This window comes from Labrus bergylta, chromosome 8 (assembly GCF_963930695.1).
Source record: "Labrus bergylta chromosome 8, fLabBer1.1, whole genome shotgun sequence".
NCBI classification, from domain to species: domain Eukaryota; kingdom Metazoa; phylum Chordata; class Actinopteri; order Labriformes; family Labridae; genus Labrus; species Labrus bergylta.
Window position 1 is genome coordinate 2,950,764 of NC_089202.1, and position 21,558 is coordinate 2,972,321.

At 42.2% G+C, this 21,558-nt stretch overlaps 1 protein-coding gene across 6 annotated transcripts in view; it reads left to right on the top strand.

The window, feature by feature from the left end:
* The window catches only part of plecb (plectin b), a 68,278-nt gene that overhangs the window by 45,651 nt on the left and 1,069 nt on the right, over positions 1 to 21,558 (top strand). For 3 of the 6 annotated variants that reach the window (XM_065957554.1, XM_065957556.1, XM_065957558.1), the window contains 14 exons: positions 101 to 253; positions 374 to 528; positions 915 to 1,041; positions 2,277 to 2,460; positions 2,580 to 2,603; positions 3,413 to 3,570; positions 4,644 to 4,822; positions 4,931 to 5,069; positions 5,708 to 6,064; positions 6,169 to 6,252; positions 6,356 to 6,460; positions 6,610 to 6,708; positions 8,802 to 12,155; positions 14,333 to 21,395. In XM_065957554.1, the coding sequence (XP_065813626.1) occupies positions 101 to 253; positions 374 to 528; positions 915 to 1,041; positions 2,277 to 2,460; positions 2,580 to 2,603; positions 3,413 to 3,570; positions 4,644 to 4,822; positions 4,931 to 5,069; positions 5,708 to 6,064; positions 6,169 to 6,252; positions 6,356 to 6,460; positions 6,610 to 6,708; positions 8,802 to 12,155; positions 14,333 to 20,518 (11,304 nt within the window). In that variant the 3' untranslated portion in view covers positions 20,519 to 21,395. The remainder of the gene's footprint in view (positions 1 to 100; positions 254 to 373; positions 529 to 914; positions 1,042 to 2,276; positions 2,461 to 2,579; positions 2,604 to 3,412; positions 3,571 to 4,643; positions 4,823 to 4,930; positions 5,070 to 5,707; positions 6,065 to 6,168; positions 6,253 to 6,355; positions 6,461 to 6,609; positions 6,709 to 8,801; positions 12,156 to 14,332; positions 21,396 to 21,558) is intronic. The other 3 variants (XM_065957557.1, XM_029277432.2, XM_065957559.1) reach the window with 1 other exon arrangement.

Below are 21,558 nucleotides of genomic sequence, written 5' to 3' on the forward strand. Positions count from 1 at the left end.
AAAGGAGCTTTATAAACAAAATGCACAAGAAATTGATCAAGATAGCGATGATTTCAAAGAAAAGATGGGATAATTTCATCGTGATCTTGTTTGTATGCAGGAGGAGAAAGAACAGCTGAATGAATATAAGACCCTTGTGACCGGCCTGAACAAGAGAGCCAAATCCATCATCCAGCTGAAACCACGCAACCCCACCACCTCTATCAAAGGCAAACTGCCCGTCCAGGCTGTCTGTGACTTCAAGCAACAGGAGGTTAGAACATCTACTGACAGGCATTCACAATAATTAACATGAGAGCAGTCATACTTTTTCCTGATATCAGTTTTCCATCCATTTAATGTGTGTATTTACCAACCATGGGTTGTGTTTCAGATCACTGTGCACAAAGGAGATGAGTGCGCACTCCTCAACAACTCTCAGCCCTTCAAGTGGAAGGTGCTGAACCGCTCTGGAACCGAGGCAGTGGTCCCCTCCGTCTGCTTCATGGTGCCTCCGGTCAACAAGGAGGCTGTGGACGGTGTGAACAGGTGAGAACAAAGCACAACAAACAGAATGAATCCATCTTGTGACAGCTGTGTTTATAAACTGAGTGAAGAACCACTCAGCAGCAATATGAGAATTACTTGTTTTAATTCAGTAGCAAGAAATGCTAATCTTCATTATGTCAAATCCTTGATCCATATGTCACTACACTACAGATATTATTTACAGCTGTAGATGCAACCACACTTTTTTGAATCCTAAAGCAGCATTGATTATGAGGATGTCAATTTTGAAATATATGTAACACTTCTGATCATTTTAAGCATCAACAACCAGACAATCGGTCGAGTTTTACAGGGAAATGTTTTATTGATGAAGTCCTGTTTGTTTCCTTAATTGTTGCACTAACTCGGTTCCTCTCCTGTTCCAGCCTGGATGCAGGTCATCAGCAGATGGTAACCATGTGGCAGACACTCCACATTAACATGAAGAGCTTGCTGTCATGGCAGTACCTGATGAGAGACTACACACAGATCCGCTCCTGGAACATCACCACAGTGAGTACAACAGTTGTTAAAAAAAGTGAAACGCTTATTTAGAGGTGTTACAAGGGGTGTAAACATTCATTATAACATGACGTATTAACAAGATATAATGGACATTTAACTTAGCAGTAATTATAGATGAGCTTTACCTCAACAGACTGTTTGTATGAGATTAATGGCCCAAACCAACAACTTTTTTTTTGTTGCAGTATATCGCTTAAATAACTTAACAGTTGCCCATAACAGGTTTTGCAAAGGATAGACAGGCTCCAAAAATCGGTTTTGAACAAGTTCACATGTTTTTAGTCTTTTATTATATTAATGCAGGTTATTTCTAGGTGCTGGTAAAAGTGCACAAGCCATTCTCAGTGAACAAGGGGACTGTTTTGGATTCTTTTTTGATTTGATGATTCTATATATTCTTCCCTTTAGTGAGTAGAAAGTGAATAATTGAAGCCATCTTCCTGTCTGTTCTGGACAACGGGGATGTCATTTATAGACATGCTTCTGCCTCCACCCTAAAATCATTAGACACAGTTTATCACTCCGCCCTCAGATTTATCACTGGTGACAAGTATTTCACTCATCATTGCATCCTGTACGATAAAGTCTACCGATAAATCTACCAGCATACATCACTTCTTTATTAATCTGTTCAATTCAATTCAATTCAATTCAAAAAACTTTATTTGTCCCCAGGGGGCAATTCAAAGGCAATTCAATCTGGGCTGATAATCAGTATCAGACTCGATCAAGTGACTGGCTAATGTTAACGGTTCCACGAGTAAAAACAAACTTTGGGAAAACATCCTTCACCTATTGTGCTGCACACACCTGGAACACAATACAAAACACATTCAAACTCAATACAATGGTTACCATGGGTCAATTTAAAAACCTGATCACAATTCACTGTGTTCATGAGTGTAAATGTTATTAACTGTAGTTACCTGCTTACTGCTTATTCTTCTGGTCTTATAATCTATGTATTTTGTCTTAGTTGTTTTTTGTCTCTTATTCGTTTTAATTGTAATTTCGACGTCATTGTACATGAGGGCTTGCCCTCAATGATTTCTCGAGAATAAATAAAGGTCAAATGAAAATATATAAATGAGAAAATGCAATAAACCTTACTTCAAACATAAAAAGTACATCAGCCAACGTATCATATTTCTGAGAATATGGCGGAAAAGGTGCACTAAAGTCTTACCACTAAATGCCCTCCCATATGTCTCCCTCCTTCATAGTTAAAGAGCATGAAACCCGAGGAATACAGGCTGATCATGAGAAACCTGGAGCTCCACTACCAGGACTACATGCGTGACAGCCAGGACTCGCAGCTCTTCGGCCCCGACGACCGCATGCAGATCGAGGAGGACTACACCAAGTCCACCCAACATTTCGACAGCCTGGTTCGCTCCATGGAGAAAGGTAACATTTACGTTCTTTCTCTGAAACAACGGATTAGTTTTTGATTAATCATGGGAAAAAGAGAATATACTACAAGTGTGCAGCAACTTTACAGAATGTAATTGTTATTCATCTTTCAGGGCTAATGCTTGTTAGGCTCAAAGGTAAGTGATGCTAGTCAAAGCTACAGCTCACCACGCTTTGAGCTTTGGATGAGCCTTTCTGAGAACCACTAGAGTAGAGATCTGAGTGACGGCATGTTGTTTTGGTTACCATGTTGCTTTGTCTTATCTGCAGCTTTGCTCAATGGAAAAAAAAACCTGGTTTAATGACAGTATGTTGTGTTTTTTTGTCATTTAGTTGTATCACCTAATAAAGCCATTACTGTTCCTAAGTAGCATTTTTTACAGTGTATGCTGAAACTGTAGTGCTGATTGTGCTGCGTGTGTTTATGTCACAACTCTCAAGAAGAGATGCATGTATGATCGTGCTACACATATGAGGCGACGCCTGCGAGCTAGTTCAGGCAGTCAACTCGAGCTGCACTGATTTCACACTTAACATGCGCCCCCCCCCCCCCCCCATCAAAACAGACCGCAAAATAATGTACGTGTCGCAAAAACACAACAAAACATAACAAAAAGCTTATTAAAACATTTCATCATATTTCCTCAACATACTGGCTTCAATTATTCTTTTAAATATAAATAAATACATATTAATATAAATGCGCCTCAAAAATCCCAGATCATAAATATTGCTTATCAAACTGATTATAGAAACTATACTCTAAGCTACAGTATGTGATAGTAGTTTTGATCTACTCATATTTTACAGTGCATCAAACATCTGTCACCACCAAACACTTGTGTGGGACAGATGTGGGGGACATTTCCCCCCCACTCCCCATATTTTGGTGAAGAAAATAGTACATTGTGCTGTACTTAACAGAGACACTTTGTTTGCTCCATAGGTCAGCAGGACGAGACTCTGTGTAAGAACTACATCTCTGAGCTCAAGGACCTGCGTCTGCGTATTGAGAACTGTGAGACCGGGACTGTGGCTCGCATCCGCAGACCCACAGAGAAGGAGCCTCTGAAGGAGTGTATTCAGAAGACAACAGAGCAGAAGGTACGCTAATTAAACAATGATTGTGTTAATGTTTTCATGCAAGGACATGGCATCAAGAAATCCTGGACATATTCAAAATGTTTTTAAATCTCCATTGACAGACTCCTGCTGCCATCTACAATTATTCAACAACCGGTGTCACTAGGCCAGTTAGAAGATTATCCAAAGGGCTAATTAATATCAACTGTGACCGCATATCCCTTAGTTTAAATTGGAGAAAGAGATAAAAAGTACCTGTTCATAACCTTTGCAGGGAGAAAAGTCTTTTAATGTAGAAGGATAGAAAATGCTCTTCTAATGGCCATAACGTGATGTGGTCATTATGTTTGTGTACTATTTGAATGTATTCACAGCTTAAAACCAAATAGTTGCATTCATGACTTGATAACCGGATGATTTTTTGTAATTAAATCAAAAGGCAGCACACCTTTTTTTTTTTCATAAATAAGAAACACAACAGGAGCGCTTCTGGTATCCCTCAAACCAATGGTACTCATGGAAGAGCAAAATACATTGGTGTAAATAATCCAGGTCCAGGCACTCAGGATAGTTGGAAAAAAAGAGAATCATTATTGCTGCAGTCACCACAGCTTTTTTCCATAATGTATCGTGCAAAAAACCATGCAGAATAGTTGAAGTAAGGACACTGACAGGAAAGATAAAGTTGAACTGATTGGAAAAGAAGAATGAATAATTAAATGTCATGCTTCCTCTGTACCTCAGGTTGTTGAGTAGAAATCAGATTGCAGTGTGCTTTTTTCTGGCTTACTCTGAAGTGTGAAAATACAGCAGAGAATTACATTTGCTACGATGTCTTGAGTTTGTTCACACATGAGAGATAGTTGAAAGCCCGCTGGCTACCTTTTTACTACATCTGCTCAGACCCCAGCTTACCTCAGACTGTTAATATTTTGTGCGCTGCCTCTGGCCAATCATTACACACAGACAAACACTGCACTGGTTCATGAAAGATGCCTTGTAACACATTTCTAAAAACTTGTTTATCATATTTATCCTCAGTAAAGACCTTCTTCACATTTTCTTAACTGTTGTTGTCCTCTCCTGTCTTACAGAAAGTCCAGGTGGAACTTGATGGCCTCAAGAAGGACCTTAATAAGGTCTCTGTAAAGACACAAGAGGTCTTGGCCTCCCCACAGAAGTCTGCCTCTTATCCCGTCCTGCGCTCAGAGCTTGACGTCACCGTGCAGAAGATGGATCATGCCCACATGCTTTCCTCTTTTTATCTGGACAAGTGAGTCTTCACAAACTAGCTCTTTGAAATGAAAAGATAATGCACTGTTCTCTGATGAAACTTTGGTTTGCCACTTTATGTACTACTTCTTTTTTTCTTTTGCCCCAGGCTGAAGACCGTGGAAATGGTGATTCGTAACACTCAGGGTGCTGAGGGAGTTCTCAAGCAGTATGAGGACTGCCTGCGTGAGGTTCACACTGTGCCCAGTGATATCAAGGAAGTGGAGACTTACAGATCAAAGCTCAAGGTAAACCAGCTTTTCATTCTTTTAGTGTCAGGGTTCAGAGAAACACCAGCTGTTAGAGGACAACTTTAAAGGTGGAGTCAGTAGCAAATTGTCTTTGCAGCTATGTGAACACAACATTGAATCTGGACCCCCTCCTCCTCCTGGGCTCATCACCCCGAGAAGTGCACGCTCACTGCAGGACGTAGTGTGTACGTTTACTGCTTGTACCTTCACCTGCAAGCTACCTGCACTAGCAAAAGCTAACCGCCGGTGTTTGGCACCTGCCTGTCCAACAGAAAGCAGGCCAACTCTGCGTCCACATGTTAAGGCTAACACAAGGTTCAACCTCGTCCAATCGCTGAAGTGTATCCACTCCTAAACTCACCTGCTCATTGTCATTGGCTGGGAGAAACACGCCAGCTCCCCAACCAGAAACGTCTTAAGTAAATCAAAACAAACCAAAACATGAAAATGCAGGCAGAGGATAAAGTCTCTGCTGTCACTGTCACAACCGCACACATTTAGCCCATAAGTGTTGATTGAGCTGCATTATTTCTGTATGTATATATTTTATTTTCTAGTCACAGGGATCTAAATCAGTTAAGCCTTGTCCCTAATGATGATATTAACTTATTTGGTTGTTTTTTTTTTAACTGTAGAAAATGCGAGCTGAGGCCGAGGGCGAGCAGCCGGTATTCGACTCTCTGGACGAGGAGCTGAAGAAGGCCTCCACAGTGAGTGACAAGATGTCCCGCGTGCACAGCGAGCGCGACGCCGAGCTCGACCACTACCGTCAGCTGCAGTCCAGCCTACAGGACCGCTGGAAGGCCATGTTCACACAGATGGACCTCCGTCAGAGAGAGCTGGAGCAGCTCGGCCGTCAGCTCGGCTACTACCGCGAGAGCTACGACTGGCTGATCCGCTGGATCGGCGACGCCAAGCAGAGGCAGGAGAAGATTCAGGCCGTGCCCATCACGGACAGCAAGACTCTGAAAGAACAGCTGACCCAGGAGAAGGTTTGTTGAAATCTGCGGGAGATTTTGAGCATTGTCATGATGGTTTTTTACATGGAACTATAGTGAGCTCAACTCTTATTATAACCTCCCTTTTTTCAAAACAGAAACTTCTTGAGGAGATCGAGGGCAACAAGGACAACGTTGACGAGTGTCAAAAATATGCCAAAGCATACATTGATGCAATCAAGGTGAGCATCTACCTTTGAAAAAACTATACATGTTTTTCAAATCAACATGGCCAAAACAATATTTAACAATATCAATATTTATTGATTCTGTGTTTTCAAATAGGACTACGAACTCCAGCTGGTGGCCTACAAAGCCCAGGTGGAGCCTCTTGCTTCTCCATTGAAGAAAACCAAAATGGATTCTGCTTCTGACAACATCATTCAGGAGGTGTTTTTCTTACAACATTATAGGATACAGATCCTCAGTATGAATCGTGAATTTTGTTTGATTTATATTACAAGAGTTGTTTTACTTTCCATCCACATGCAGCTGTAAACTCACATGTTTAAGTGTTGTTTGTTTCTCCCCTGTATCAGTATGTAACACTGAGGACCAGGTACAGTGAGCTGATGACTCTGACTAGTCAGTACATCAAGTTCATCACTGACACACAGCGGCGGCTGGACGACGAGGAGGTGCGTGACAACTGGCTGTGGATCCCAAACAAACTAAACTCTAACATGAAGCTAACCAACCGACTTAATAATCAACCAAACAACAAAACCAAACAAACAAAAAAAAACCTGCCGATCATCACAACACACGCATGCACCCACTTCTCTCTGTGTGTCACACGCACACACACACACATACACATACACACACACAAACACAAATGACCTTAATGTACAGGTGACAAAAGTCTCTCTGCACAGGTTACACTTGAAACATTGGCATGCTGTAGCTGATTAGCTGGAGAATATTTAAATTATATTTTAGCAGCTCTCATAGCGAAGCAAAAAAGTGAATGCATAAAAAGATTGTCACAAACACACGATGCATGAGGTTTGAGTGTGTGTGTACATTCAAGGGAACACCATTTTTAAATAGATGTTTTTAACCCTGGTTTGAGAACATTACTCTAAATGTTCCTCTAAAATAGATTTCATCTCCATTCACAGATTTAGAGTGAGGGGTTCTTTCTTTCATTGCTATTATCCTTTCCTCTCTTATCCCCTCTGGGCTCTTTTTTTTCTAAAGGTTATAAATCAAAGTTAAATCTCTAAGGTTCACTTATGGTCTTCAGCTCTTCTTTTTTTTCTCCCTAAATTAACACTGGTTTCAAGTTTTTACATTCTTTTCTAACCCTGATGTTTTTTGTTTTTGTTTCTTTGCTTCTCTTAACTGCTTGCCAGTGCTTTGCCATGATGAATGCTTAACATGTTTGAGCATTAAAAAGGTAAATTTACTCACTGTGTAACCCCCTATTCCCCCCCTTGTTGTCCTCCCATCTGTCTCTCTCAGACTGCATTTCTTCTTTACATGCCATTTTAATTCTTGCTTTACTGCGGCCTCTTGTAGAGCCACTGTAACTACCTCTCAAACTGCATTTCTTCTTTACATTTCATTTGAATTCTTCCTTTAGTACCGCCTCTTGTAGAGTCACTTTCACTTCCTGCACTGTCTCTGAGTCCACATCATTCTTACTACGCAGTACTTAATATTCTTCTTAACCTACTTCAAATGCTTCTAAAACTTGCCGGAGTCGTAAACTGGTTTCCAACCTTCAGTGGCATCATCTTGCCTTACTCTTCCATTCCATTTTATGTCGTGGCAAATAGTGATTTAAAGAACCCCGGTGCATGGGAAGAGATAGGGTTCAGTTTAAGTGAAGTGCTGTGCTGTGGATAACACTTTAACATGAAGCGTATAATCTTCATCTGAATAAACTACAATACTTAGAAATGTTCTCACACTTGTCTAAAGAAGTTCTTAATAACCATAACTATTTTATATTGAACGCATTTGCAAGGCCAGGCATTAGAAATTAGCATTAGCGCTATAAATGCTGTGGTATTGGAAAATTGTTGTTCAGTTCTCCATGTATACTTGCATCTATCCCTGCCAAATAAAGCCGAGGAAAAACAACGTAAAACAATTTAATGTTGAACACTACTACCTAAAACAAATGCCTACTGAGCAGAATAAGATTCAACACATAGAGTATTTAAAAAGGGATTATCAAGCAGTGTGGGATCATCTCAATTATATTGAAACAAACATTTTAATTTGATAAGACCAAGAGCTACATGACTTTTATTCTAGTAGATTATGATATAATGATGATAATGGGATCCTTGTGTTAATGCAGTTTTTGAGAGTTGCTACAGCTGCAGTGGCATGCCATATGGTTTTCTTGCTGTGTTGTGAAGTGATATTTTTGTTTCCATACATTCATTCATACATTTCACATCATTTCCCCCTCTGAATTGTCTTGTCATGAACTGTTTTAATTGCATTGTGTATTTAACATCACCTTAATGAATGTGCATCTATTTTGCATCTAGTGATTGACCTTTGTCCTGATCTTTGAGCTAACTTTAACATTAACATTAACATTGCCTAGGTAATACTGTACATTAAGCTGCTCATATCTCAGTGGGATGGGCTGTGGTTACACTCGTAATTGCATTTCCCACTATGTTGAGCTGGTTGATGTAAAGAGTTACCTTTAACATGTCATGCTTGATTATAATCCTTTCTCTACCATTTCCCTCCACTAATGCAGAAAGCTGCAGAGAAACTCAAAGCGGAAGAGCAGAAAAAAATGGCCAAGATGCAGGCTGAGTTAGACAAACAAAAGCAGTTAGCTGAAGTTCACGCGAAGGCCATAGCCAAGGCTGAGAAAGAAGCTCAAGAGCTGAAACTCAGAATGAAGGAAGAAGTAAACAAGCGAGAAGTTGCCGCTGTCGACGCAGAGAAGCAAAAGCAAAACATCCAGCTTGAACTCCATGAGCTCAAAAACCTGTCGGAGCAGCAGATCAAGGACAAGAGTCAACAGGTGGATGACGCTCTGCAGAGCAGGGTCAAGATTGAGGAGGAAATCCGCCTCATCAGGCTCCAACTTGATACCACAGTCAAACAAAAGTCTACTACTGAATCTGAGCTCCAGCAGCTTCGTGACAGAGCAGCTGAAGCTGAGAAACTCAGAAAGGCTGCCCAGGAAGAAGCTGAGAAGCTGCGCAAACAAGTCAATGAAGAGACGCAGAAAAAGCGCATGGCAGAGGAGGAGCTCAAACGCAAATCAGAGGCCGAGAAGGAGGCCTCTCGGCAAAAGCAAAAAGCTCTGGAAGACCTTGAAAACCTGAAGATGCAGGCGGAGGAGGCGGAGAGGCGGGTTAAGCAGGCAGAAGTCGAGAAGGAGAGACAAATCAAGCTTGCCTGTGACACGGCACAGAAGAGTGCTGCAGTTGATCTCCAGAACAAACACCTGTCCTTCGTGGAAAAGACCTCAAAGCTGGAGCAATCGCTCAAACAAGAGCACGGCACTGTGCTCCAGCTGCAACAGGAAGCGGAGCGTCTCAAGAAGCAACAGGAGGATGCCGAAAACGCCAGAGAAGAAGCGGAGAAGGAACTTGAGAAATGGAGACAGAAGGCCAATGAGGCCCTCCGCTTGAGACTCCAGGCTGAGGAGGAAGCTGACAAGAAGAGCCTCGCTCAAGAAGACGCCGAGAAGCAGAAGGAGGAGGCTGAGCGCGAGGCTAAAAAGAGAGCCAAAGCTGAAGACTCTGCCCTGAAGCAGAAAGAGATGGCGGAGAAAGAGCTCGAGAGGCAGAGGAAGGTAGCTGAGAGCACGGCTCAGCAGAAGCTCACCGCAGAGCAGGAGCTGATTCGTCTAAGGGCAGACTTCGACAACGCCGAGCAGCAGCGATCCCTCCTCGAGGATGAACTTTACCGCCTTAAGAATGAGGTCATTGCAGCTCAACAAGACAGGAAACAGCTGGAGGATGAACTGGCCAAAGTGAGGAGTGAAATGGATGTCCTTGTTCAGCTTAAGTCCAAGGCAGAAAAGGAGACCATGTCCAACACAGAGAGGAGCAAGCAGCTTCTTGAGGCCGAAGCCACCAAGATGAGGGATCTCGCCGACGAAGCGGGCAAGCTCAGAGCCATTGCAGAGGAGGCGAAGCATCAGAGACAGATTGCTGAGGAAGAAGCAGCCCGTCAGAGAGCGGAGGCCGAGAGGATCCTGAAAGAGAAGCTCTCTGCGATCAGCGAAGCCACTCGCTTAAAAACAGAGGCTGAAATCGCCCTGAAGGAAAAGGAGGCGGAAAACGAAAGACTCCGCCGTCATGCCGAGGATGAGGCCTACCAAAGGAAGGCTCTCGAAGACCAGGCTAACCAGCACAAGCAGGATATTGAGTTGAAGATAGTCCAACTTAAAAAGTCATCCGAGGCTGAAATGGACAGACAGAAAGCGATCGTGGATGACACGCTCAAGCAGAGGCGAGTCGTAGAAGAAGAGATTCGAATTCTCAAGCTCAACTTTGAAAAGGCTTCGTCTGGAAAACTTGACCTGGAGCTCGAACTGAACAAGCTGAAGAACATCGCAGAGGAAACTCAACAGAGCAAACTCAGAGCAGAAGAGGAGGCGGAGAAGCTGAGGAAGCTCGCCCTGGAGGAGGAGAAGAGGAGGAGGGAGGCAGAGGAAAAGGTCAAGAAGATCACCGCTGCAGAGGAAGAGGCAGCCAGACAGCGCAAGGCCGCCCAAGAAGAACTGGATCGGCTGAAAAAGAAATCAGAAGAAGCCAGGAAGCAAAAGGAGGAGGCCGACAAGGAAGCAGAAAAACAGATTGTTGCAGCCCAACAAGCAGCGCTGAAATGCAGCACTGCTGAGCAGCAAGTCCAAAGTGTCCTTGCTCAACAGAAGGAAGACACAATGATGCAGGAGAGCCTTAAGGCAGAGTATGAGAAAGCCAAGAAACTAGCCAAAGAGGCCGAGGCTGCTCGGGAGAAGGCAGAGAGGGAGGCTGCTCTCTTTCGCCAACAAGCAGAGGAAGCAGAGCGTCAAAGGTCAGCTGCTGAGCAAGAAGCATCAGTCCAAGCCAAAGCTCAGGAGGACGCTGAGAGGCTGAGGAAGGAGGCTGAATTTGAAGCTGCTAAACGAGCACAAGCAGAAGCTGCGGCACTCAAGCAGAAGCAACAAGCCGATGCTGATATGGCGAAACACAAAAAATTGGCAGAGCAAACATTAAAACAGAAGTTCCAAGTGGAACAAGAGCTCACAAAGGTTAAACTGAAGCTTGATGAGACCGATAAACAGAAATCCGTCCTGGATGATGAGCTGCAGCGCTTGAAGGACGAGGTCGATGACGCCGTCAAACAAAGGGCCCAGGTCGAAGAGGAGCTGTTTAAAGTTAAGGTTCAGATGGAGGAGCTTCTCAAACTGAAAATCAAAATGGAGGAGGAAAATCAACGCCTGATCAAGAAAGACAAAGACAACACTCAAATGTTCCTTGCAAAAGAGGCAGACAGCATGAAAAAGCTTGCTGAAGATGCAGCTCGACTAAGTGTAGAGGCCCAGGAGGCTGCGCGCCTCAGACAGGTTGCAGAAGACGACCTGAATCAGCAACGAGCTCTCGCAGATAAAATGCTGAAGGAGAAAATGCAGGCCATACAAGAGGCATCCAAACTTAGAGCTGAGGCAGAGATGCTCCAAAGGCAGAAGGACTTGGCTCAAGAGCAGGCACAAAAGCTGATGGAGGACAAACAATTAATGCAACAGCGTCTGGAGGAGGAAACAGAGGAATACCAGAAGTCACTTGAGGCAGAGAGGAAAAGACAGTTAGAGATCATAGCAGAGGCTGAAAGACTCAAACTTCAAGTTTCTCAGCTCAGTGAAGCACAGGCCAAAGCGGAACAAGAAGCTAAAAAGTTCAAGAAACAAGCCGATAACATCGCTTCTGTTCTGTATGAGACTGAGAAAGCCACCCAGGAAAGAATGACTGTGGTGGAAAAACTGGAGGTCGACAGACAAAATACCAGCAAAGAGGCCGACGGTTTACGCAAAGCTATTGCAGACCTAGAAAAGGAGAAGGCTAGACTGAAAAAGGAGGCTGAAGAACTGCAAAATAAGTCAAAAGAGGTATTGTGTCAAAAATGGCATAACAGAGCAGCTTATGTCATTGTTCAAATTCTCTGAAATCTAACCCACTTCTTTCTTAAAATTTCCTCTATCTCTTTATCTGATTATACTAATCATGAAACCATTTCTCTCATTTTAAATGTTCAAAGTATGATTTACATTTATTTTTTACAGTGCACTGTGCTCATGCAGATCGCATCCTGAATGCCCCCTCATATCCTGGAATGTTTCTTCTATTTTAAGACACGCTTCATATTTCTTGCCGTTAAAAAAACCTTTTTGAAACTCAGATCCAACGTAAATTGAAACGTCATGATTCAAATTCAGATCAAAATAATTCAGATTAATACATTTTGTTAGCAATTTAGTCAGCGAGTATAACTAAAGTTGGTCAAAAGAGGTCTAGCATCTCAGTACATTCACAGATTTAACACTGAGTCAATATCTTAAGTGGTCAAAAGAAGCGTACCATTGCGTTTATTTGATGGTAGCTTAATCTTGGATTTTCACCATTTTTTTAGAGTGTAAAGAATATTCAAACACAAGGGAGTTGTTATCATTAGTTTCAATGACTAGTGTTTTTAGTGTAGAGAGAGCTTTAAGAAATCCAGACATCTCCACCAAATGTACCTTCATCCCAGGCAGACAAGCATACCACTGAACCAAACCTTAACATGCTAGCTAAAACATGTGTCAGCTATAATAGACATAAATATTAGTCTTAATACCTATTGTCATCCTGTCAACCCTCCAACCGGCATGACTGTAATGCACTTGTGTGCATCATTTGACACAAAAGGCATGCAACCGCCATTCTCTCTTTCTTGACACGTGCTTGTTGACTTGAACCACATCCTCCCCCACCACTGAGTTTGCTTTAGAACCATATACTGAATTTGGATCATTTTTGGTATGTTTATTATTGCTACTACCAGAGTATTTCAATTTCTATATTAAATGATATCAGTTAACCAGGTTAGCCGGTAAGGACAAAGGCCCTGCAATGACCCAGTAAATTTACATTCATAGAAATGGCTGGAGTGTCTATGGGGCCCTCAGTGAGTACAACACTATGAGAAGTTCCACAAAAAAATCAATCTAAAGAAATAATGTATTTTTGTTCAACTGGATCTTATGTAGAAGTTGTTTTTTGAGGTATAGGTAGCATTGCTAAGTTGTTTTCTTTTCCAATACCAAGCTTAGATAGCTTTACAGATAGTGCCTCTTATAGATTATTCTGCTAGCTATGGAAGCTTTGAGTAAGTGTTGGTCTTTATACCTCACTGTCCCTAACTGACAGGAGGGGCAGGGGCCATGTACAGCCGGGATGTTGGAGTTGCCAGGCATGTTGTACGGGGGGGCTAATGGTGTGTTACAACAAGAGGCATTATCCTTATTGTAGCTTTGATACAGCAGCTTCCGCAAAAGCTAAATAAATAAAACAAAATGGGGATGGGAGACAAGTGAGATGGAGTTTGGGCATCTTTGTGTACCCTTTGGGTGGTATGAGGGTGATTTTGGCAGGATTCAGACTCCCAAGGTGTATTTGTTTTTGTCTTTATAGTTAGCATTGTGACTTTATTTGCAGCCCGTTTCTCATACTGATATTTTTTGGGTTGTTGCAGATCTTTTCCTTTGTCGGCTATTTGGGTTATCTCCAAATTTGTATACAACTAAATTTCTTAACCTTTTCATCAAAAAGATACAAAAAAGTGACAAATAAACCTGAATTATAATAAACATTCAAGAGCCAGCAAAGCTACTATGACAAATTCAAATTAACATACTGAGCATTGACAGAACAATTTTTTAGAATTCAGAGTGTCAGGGATTTTTTTTCCCAACTGAAATACAACACCTCAAGGCACTCTATCCTTAATTGTAGAGCCACGTAAATTTGTACGGATAAAAATAGTACTTAAACTTCATTTATCAGATGCATTACATGAAGTTCACTGTCTGATCCTGGTTGTCACAGTAAATTATCTAAAGCATAGATTATTTGATCTCAATATGCATAAGCAGAGTGCATTGTACAAATTGCTACTATTCAAAATGAACTAAAAATGTAAACTATATAAACAAAAACCTGCCATAGTTACAAAATATGTACAGAATACATTAGCCGCTCCTATATACTTGTGTTAACTTGTGTTTTCTATTATTTTTCCTACCAGGTGGCTGATGCACAGCAGAAACAAATTGAACATGAGAAGACAGTCCTGCAACAGACCTTCCTGACAGAAAAGGAGATGCTGTTAAAGAAGGAGAAATTAATTGAAGATGAGAAAAAGAAGCTGGAGAGCCAGTTTGAAGAGGAACTCAAAAAGGCTAAAGCTCTCAAAGATGAACAAGAACGCCAGAGACGGCAGATGGAGGAGGAGAAGAAGAAACTCAAGGCTACCATGGATGCAGCCCTCAACAAACAAAAAGAGGCTGAAAAAGAGATGCTTAACAAGCAAAAAGAAATGCAAGAGCTGGAGAAGAAGAGACTAGAGCAGGAAAGGGTTCTTGCAGAAGAGAACCAGAAATTGCGTGATCAGCTCCAACAGCTTGAGGACGCAAAGAAAGACCAAAACACCAACATTCCAGGCAAAGAGCTCATCCAAGTAACATCGGTTATGACAACCAAGACTGTTTACAACGGCCAAAATGCTGGTGATTTGGCAGACGGTGCAGAGAAGAAACCAGATCCCCTATCATTTGATGGTATCCGTGAAAAGGTACCTGCCAGTAGACTTCATGAGCTCGGCCTTTTACCCAAGAAGGAGTTTGACAAGCTGAAAAATGGCAAAACCACTGTGCAAAAGCTTGGTGAGACTGAAAATCTAAAAAGAACCCTTAAAGGTAAAAATTGCATTGCTGGTGTTTTGACGCCATCCAAACAAAAGATGTCAATCTACCAAGCGTCAAAAGAAAAGAAGATTACTCCAGGCACAGCCATGATACTACTGGAAGCACAGGCAGCAACAGGTTACATCATAGACCCAATTAAGGATCAGAAACTTACTGTTAATGAGGCTGTCAAGGAAGGTGTGATTGGCCCTGAACTGCACAATAAAATGCTTCTAGCTGAGAGGGCAGTTATTGGCTACAAAGATCCATACACTGGTGGGAAGATCTCTGTCTGTGAAGCTATGAAGAAGGGTCTGATAGAGCATGATCATGCCATCAGAATCCTTGAGGCTCAGCTCGCTACTGGTGGCGTCATTGATCCTATCAATAGTCACCGTGTACCCAATGAAATAGCCTATAAACAGGGACACTATGATGCTGAAATGAACAAGATTATGGAGAAGCCTACAGATGATACAAAGGGATACTTTGATCCCAGCACTCAGGAACCTTTGACATATTCTGAGCTCATGACTAGATGCGTAGCTGACCCTGATACCAGTCTGCTACTCCTGCCTATAACAGACAAAGCTGCCCAGTGCTCAAGTATGTACACAGAGGAGGAGACAAAGGATGTATTCAGCAAAACCACTGTGTCTGTGCCATTTGGAAAGTTTAAGGGAAAGACTGTCACCATTTGGGAAATCATCAATTCTGAGTACTTCACTGAAGACCAAAAGAAGGACCTTCTTCGTCAGTACAAGACAGGCAAAATCACAATAGAAAAAATCATAAAGATTGTGATTACTGTGGCAGAGGACAAAGAGAAGAAGAATGAAATCACCTTTGACGGTCTGAGAGCACCTGTGCCTGCCACTGAGCTCCTGGAGTCCAAAATCATTGATAAAGACCTGTACAATAAATTGCACAAGGGAAATAAAACAGTCAAAGAGGTGTCTGAAATGGAACCCGTCCACAAAGCACTAAAGGGTACAAAAGGCATTGCAGGTGTAGTCATTGACTCATCCAAGGAGACCATGTCATTTTACCAAGCTATGAAAAAAGACATGATGAGGGCAGGACCTGCCTTAAATATGCTTGAAGCCCAAGCAGGTACAGCCTACATGGTTGACCCTGTTAACAATCAGAAGTACACTGTTGATGAAGCTGTCAAAGCAGGTGTTGTTGGTCCTGAGCTGCATGAGAAACTCCTGTCAGCAGAAAGAGCTGTTACAGGCTACAAAGATCCTTACACAGGAAAAACTGTATCTCTGTTCCAGGCAATGAAAAAAGATCTTATTCCTAAAGATCAAGGAATTCGACTGCTCGATGCCCAAACAACCACAGGAGGCATTATTGATCCTGTAAAAAGCCTTCGCATTCCTCATGATGTGGCATGCAAGAGAAATTACTTTGATGATGAAATGAAACAGCTTCTCAGCAGTCCAACAGATGAAACTAAATGCTTTATTGACCCCAACAAAAAAGAAAATGTCACTTACGCAGAGCTCTTCAAGAGATGTGTCACTGACAAGAAAACTGGTCTCCTGCTGCTGCCTCTTTCTGATGAAGCAATCAGTGCAAAGGAGGAGCCGACCTACACTGAGGCTCAGACTAAAGAGGCAATGAATCAGGCAACTGTCGAACTTGACTCTGGACCATTTAAGGGCAGGAAGATGACCATTTGGGAAATCCTCAACTCTAATTATCTCACTGAGGAACAAAGGCTTGACTTGCTAAGACAATTTAGGTCAGGAAAGCTTACAATTGAAAGAATAATCAAAATTGTTATCACAGTTGTAAATGAGAAAGAAGCCAAGAAACAGGAACAGTCCAGCTTCAAGGGACTTAGATCTCCTGTCCCAGCTAGCGTTCTGTATGATTCCAAAATCATTGACAAGCCAACCTTTGAACTCCTGCAGCAAGGCAAAACAACACCTAAAAAGGTCAGCGAGAATCCCAATGTCAATAAATACCTGCAAGGCTCTGAAAGCATTGCTGGCATCTACCTAGAGCCCACGAAAGAGACAATAAGCATTTATCAGGCTATGAAGAAAAAGCTCCTGAGACACAACACAGGTCTTTCACTGTTAGAGGCCCAGGCTGCCACTGGCTTCATTGTAGATCCAGTGAAGAATCAATGCGTGTCAGTAGATGAGGCAGTGAAGTCAGGCCTTGTTGGCCCGGAGCTACATGAAAAACTCCTCTCTGCAGAAAAGGCTGTCACTGGCTATAAAGACCCATTCACAGGCAACAAAATCTCCCTTTATGAAGCAATGCAAAAAGATCTCATCTTAAAAGAGCATGCCATGCCACTCTTGGAAGCACAGATGGTTAGTGGAGGAATCATTGACCCTGCAAATAGCCACCGTGTCCCTACTGATGTGGCATATCAGAAGAACATTTTGACCAAGAAAATGGCCAAAACCCTATCTGAACCATCTGATGATCACAAGGCTTTCTCAGATCCAGCGTCTGATGAGAGTGTGACCTACAGACAGCTTAAAGACAAGTGCCAAAAAGATCCAGAGACCGGCCTGTACATCCTTCCACTCTCAAAGCCTCAGTCTCCAACTGTTGTGGAGAAGACATACCTCTACACAGAGGAACAAACACAGAGTGATCTGACCAACACCCAAATTGACATTCCAATTGAGGGTCTTGCTAACCAATCAACGAACCTCTGGGACATCATGAACTCAAATTTGCTTCCAGAGCAGGAGAGGCAGAAACTCATGGATGAATATCGCTCTGGAAACATCACTAAAGAGCGGATGATAATCATTATTATCGAGATCATGGAGCAGAGAGAGGTCATCAAAAATGACCCAATGTCATGTAAAACTATAAGGAGAAGAATAACTGTTGATGAGCTCTACAATGCTCGCATTATTGACTTGGAAACATACAACCTCCTCAAACAGGGCAAGAGGGACATCCGTGACATAATGGAGTTGACCAGTGTGAAACAGTATCTCTACGGCACAGGCTGTGTTGCTGGGGTCACAACTGACTCAAGCACCAAGATAAGCATATACCAAGCAATGAAGAGAGGTTTCCTTAAACCAGAAGTTGCTCTCAGCCTCCTAGAAACTCAAGCTGCCACAGGTTTCCTCGTTGATCCAGTAAAAAATGAAACACTCACAGTTGATGAAGCTGTTCGTAAGGGTGTTGTTGGCCCTGAGATCCACGATAAGCTTCTTTCAGCTGAGAGGGCAGTCACAGGATACAAAGACCCATACAGTGGGAAAATCATATCTCTATTCCAGGCCATGAAAAAGGATCTTGTTCCAGAGGATTATGCTCTGAAAATGTTAGAGGCACAAACATCCACTGGTGGTATTATTGATCCTGAATTCCAGTTCCACCTGCCTGCGGACATTGCCATGCAAAGAGGTTATATCAACAAGGAAACCAATGAGAGGCTGACCGATGATGTCAAGGGATTTGTTGATCCTGTTACTGACGAAAAACTGTCTTACGCAGAACTGCTCAAAATATGCAAGGTTGAAGGAGGATTGCGCCTGTTGTCCCTGGGAGACAAGAGGCTGATGTTCAAGGGTCTGAGGAAACCGATCACATTGGAGGAGATGCTCCGCTCACAAATTATCGACCAGCAAACTGTCACTGAACTGAATGAAGGTCTAGTTACAGTGGAGGAGGTTAGTGATAGACTATCAAGATACCTTGTGGGCACAAGCTGTATTGCTGGTGTATTCTTAGAGTCCACAAAGGAACGTCTATCAATTTACCAGGCCATGAAAAAGAACATGATTAGGCCAGGCACAGCATTTGAACTTCTCGAATCCCAAGCATCCACAGGGTATGTCATTGATCCAATCAAAAACCTCAAACTAACTGTCAGTGAAGCAGTGAGAATGGGAATTGTAGGACCTGAGTTTAAAGACAAGCTCCTCTCTGCTGAGCGTGCAGTGACAGGATACAGAGATCCTTATTCAGGCAAAACCATCTCCTTGTTCCAGGCCATGAAGAAGGGGCTCATCCTGAAAGACCATGGTATCCGACTTTTGGAGGCCCAGATTGCCACTGGTGGTATCATTGACCCAGAGGAAAGTCATCGTCTGCCAGTTGAGGTAGCCTACAAACGTGGCTTCTTTGATGAGGAAATGAATGAGATCCTGACAGATCCATCTGATGACACCAAAGGCTTCTTTGATCCCAACACTGAGGAAAATCTAACCTACCTCCAGCTCATGGAGAGGTGCATCACTGATCCTGACACAGGCCTGGTGCTCCTGCTACTGAAAGAAAAGAAGCGGGAAAGGAAGACCTCCTCCAAGTCCTCAGTTCGTAAACGCAGAGTTGTCATTGTAGACCCAGAGACAGGGAAAGAAATGACTGTGTATGAGGCCTACAGGAAGGGGCTCATTGACCATCAAACCTACCTGGAGCTTGCTGAGCAAGAGTGTGAATGGGAAGAGATCACAATGACCTCCTCTGACGGTACTGTCAAATCCATCATTATTGACAGGCGATCAGGGAGACAATATGATGTTGATGATGCTCTTGCACGTGGCCTTATTGACCAGAATGCTCTTGATACATACCGCTCTGGAAACCTGGCCATTACAGAATTTGCTGACATGCTTTCTGGAAACACCGGAGGCTTCCGCTCACGCTCATCCTCCTTTGGTTCCACTGCTGGTTCCACAACTGCTTCTACTTACTCTTCTTCCATGAGCCCCATACCCTCCATTAAACCACCTGCAGTCATATGGAATGATCCAGTAGAGGAAACTGGTCCCATAGCTGGAATCTTAGACATAGACACCCTGGAGAAGGTGTCTATCACTGAGGCCATTCACAGAAACTTGGTAGACAACATCTCAGGCCAAAGACTGTTGGAGGCCCAAGCCTGCACAGGCGGAATAATTGACCCCACAACTGGGGAAAGATTTGCAGTTGCTGATGCCACAGAAAAAGGCCTAGTGGATAAAATCATGGTTGATCGCCTCAACCTGGCCCAAAAAGCATTTAATGGATTCGAAGACCCCAAAACAAAAGTAAAGATGTCTGCATCCCAAGCTTTAAAGAAAGGCTGGTTGTACTATGAGGCTGGGCAACGTTTCCTTGAGATCCAATATCTGACTGGTGGACTTATTGAGCCTGATGTTGAAAACAGAGTGCCACTAGATGAATCCATAAAGAAGGGCTCAATTGATGCCCGAACTGCCCAGAAATTAAGAGATGTGAATTCATATTCTAAATACCTAACGTGCCCAAAGACCAAACTAAAAATCTCCTACAAAGATGCCATGGACAAAAGCATGGTTGAGGAAGGAACCAGTCTAAGGCTTCTGGAGGCCTCCTCACAGTCTAGCAAAGGCCTCTACAGTCCCTACAATGCAAGTGGTCCTGGATCTGCCTATGGATCACGGACTGGCTCAAGGACTGGCTCCCGAACAGGCTCTAGGAGAGGCAGTATCGATGCTGGCTCTGGCTTCAGCATGAATTTCTCATCGTCCTCCTTCACTTCCTCTTCATCTGGCTACGGCCGCAGATTCTAGTTAGCTAGTACTGTTCCTAACAACTTTTCACTAAGACCCAAAAATAAATAGTAACATTAACAAAGAATATATAATTTATTTATTCTGCCCTAGAAATGGTCACACAGATTTACCAATCATACAGATTTTTTTTCATATATAAATGATGTCTAAACATTTATGAAAACATAACAAGCATTTAGATATATAAGATATTTTTTTCTTTAGTACAGATCACAAAGTTAATATTTTACAAAGCAAAGCATGACATTTCTGCTATTTCTTAAAGTGACCTTATAGTTTCCATTTCACACTTGTGAAAAAAGTTGTACACTTGTGCCTTCTAAAACTAATATATACTGTATGTATGTCAAATGGAAATATTTTTTGATAACTATTTCCTTTGAAATCCAAAAACATTTGTCAGTTTTACCATTTATCCCAGTCCTACTTAATGAGATACTGTTTGTGTTAACTCCGTGTTTTTAAGAGGTTAAAAAAAAGAATTAGATTCTTCAAATATCTTTTTCTATGTAAAGATTATGAACATACTTGTTCTTTTTTTTCAAATTAACTGTGGCCTCATCATCATATCATACCCACTAAGAATACACAATTTTGACACTACTAAAGGAGACACTACAGGAGAACACAAATATCAAGTGTCGGAAATGAAAATATGCAGACTTTTCTGAAAACAATTTGATTTTTTGTACTTTGAATATCTTATCTAGTGGACTTTCACATCCTTTGACTTCATTAATCCATTGTTTTACACACTCCAATTTTTGGAATCTTTATATTCACCATTTTTTAAGTGTCCCCTTTAAATCCCAAGATGATGTCAGAATTGATCCTGATCTACCATACAGACCTGCTGCCTGTTATTTTGGTTCTTGTAAGTTGAATTATTTTTGGTTTATTTGTTTATTTGCTTTTTGTATTCAGTTGATTCGTAGCACATCTCAGAACATTAATTATTGCATTATTTCATGCCATTTTCTCCATCTTCACCCACTACCGGAGAACCTTTTTATTGAAAATATTCATTACTGCATATT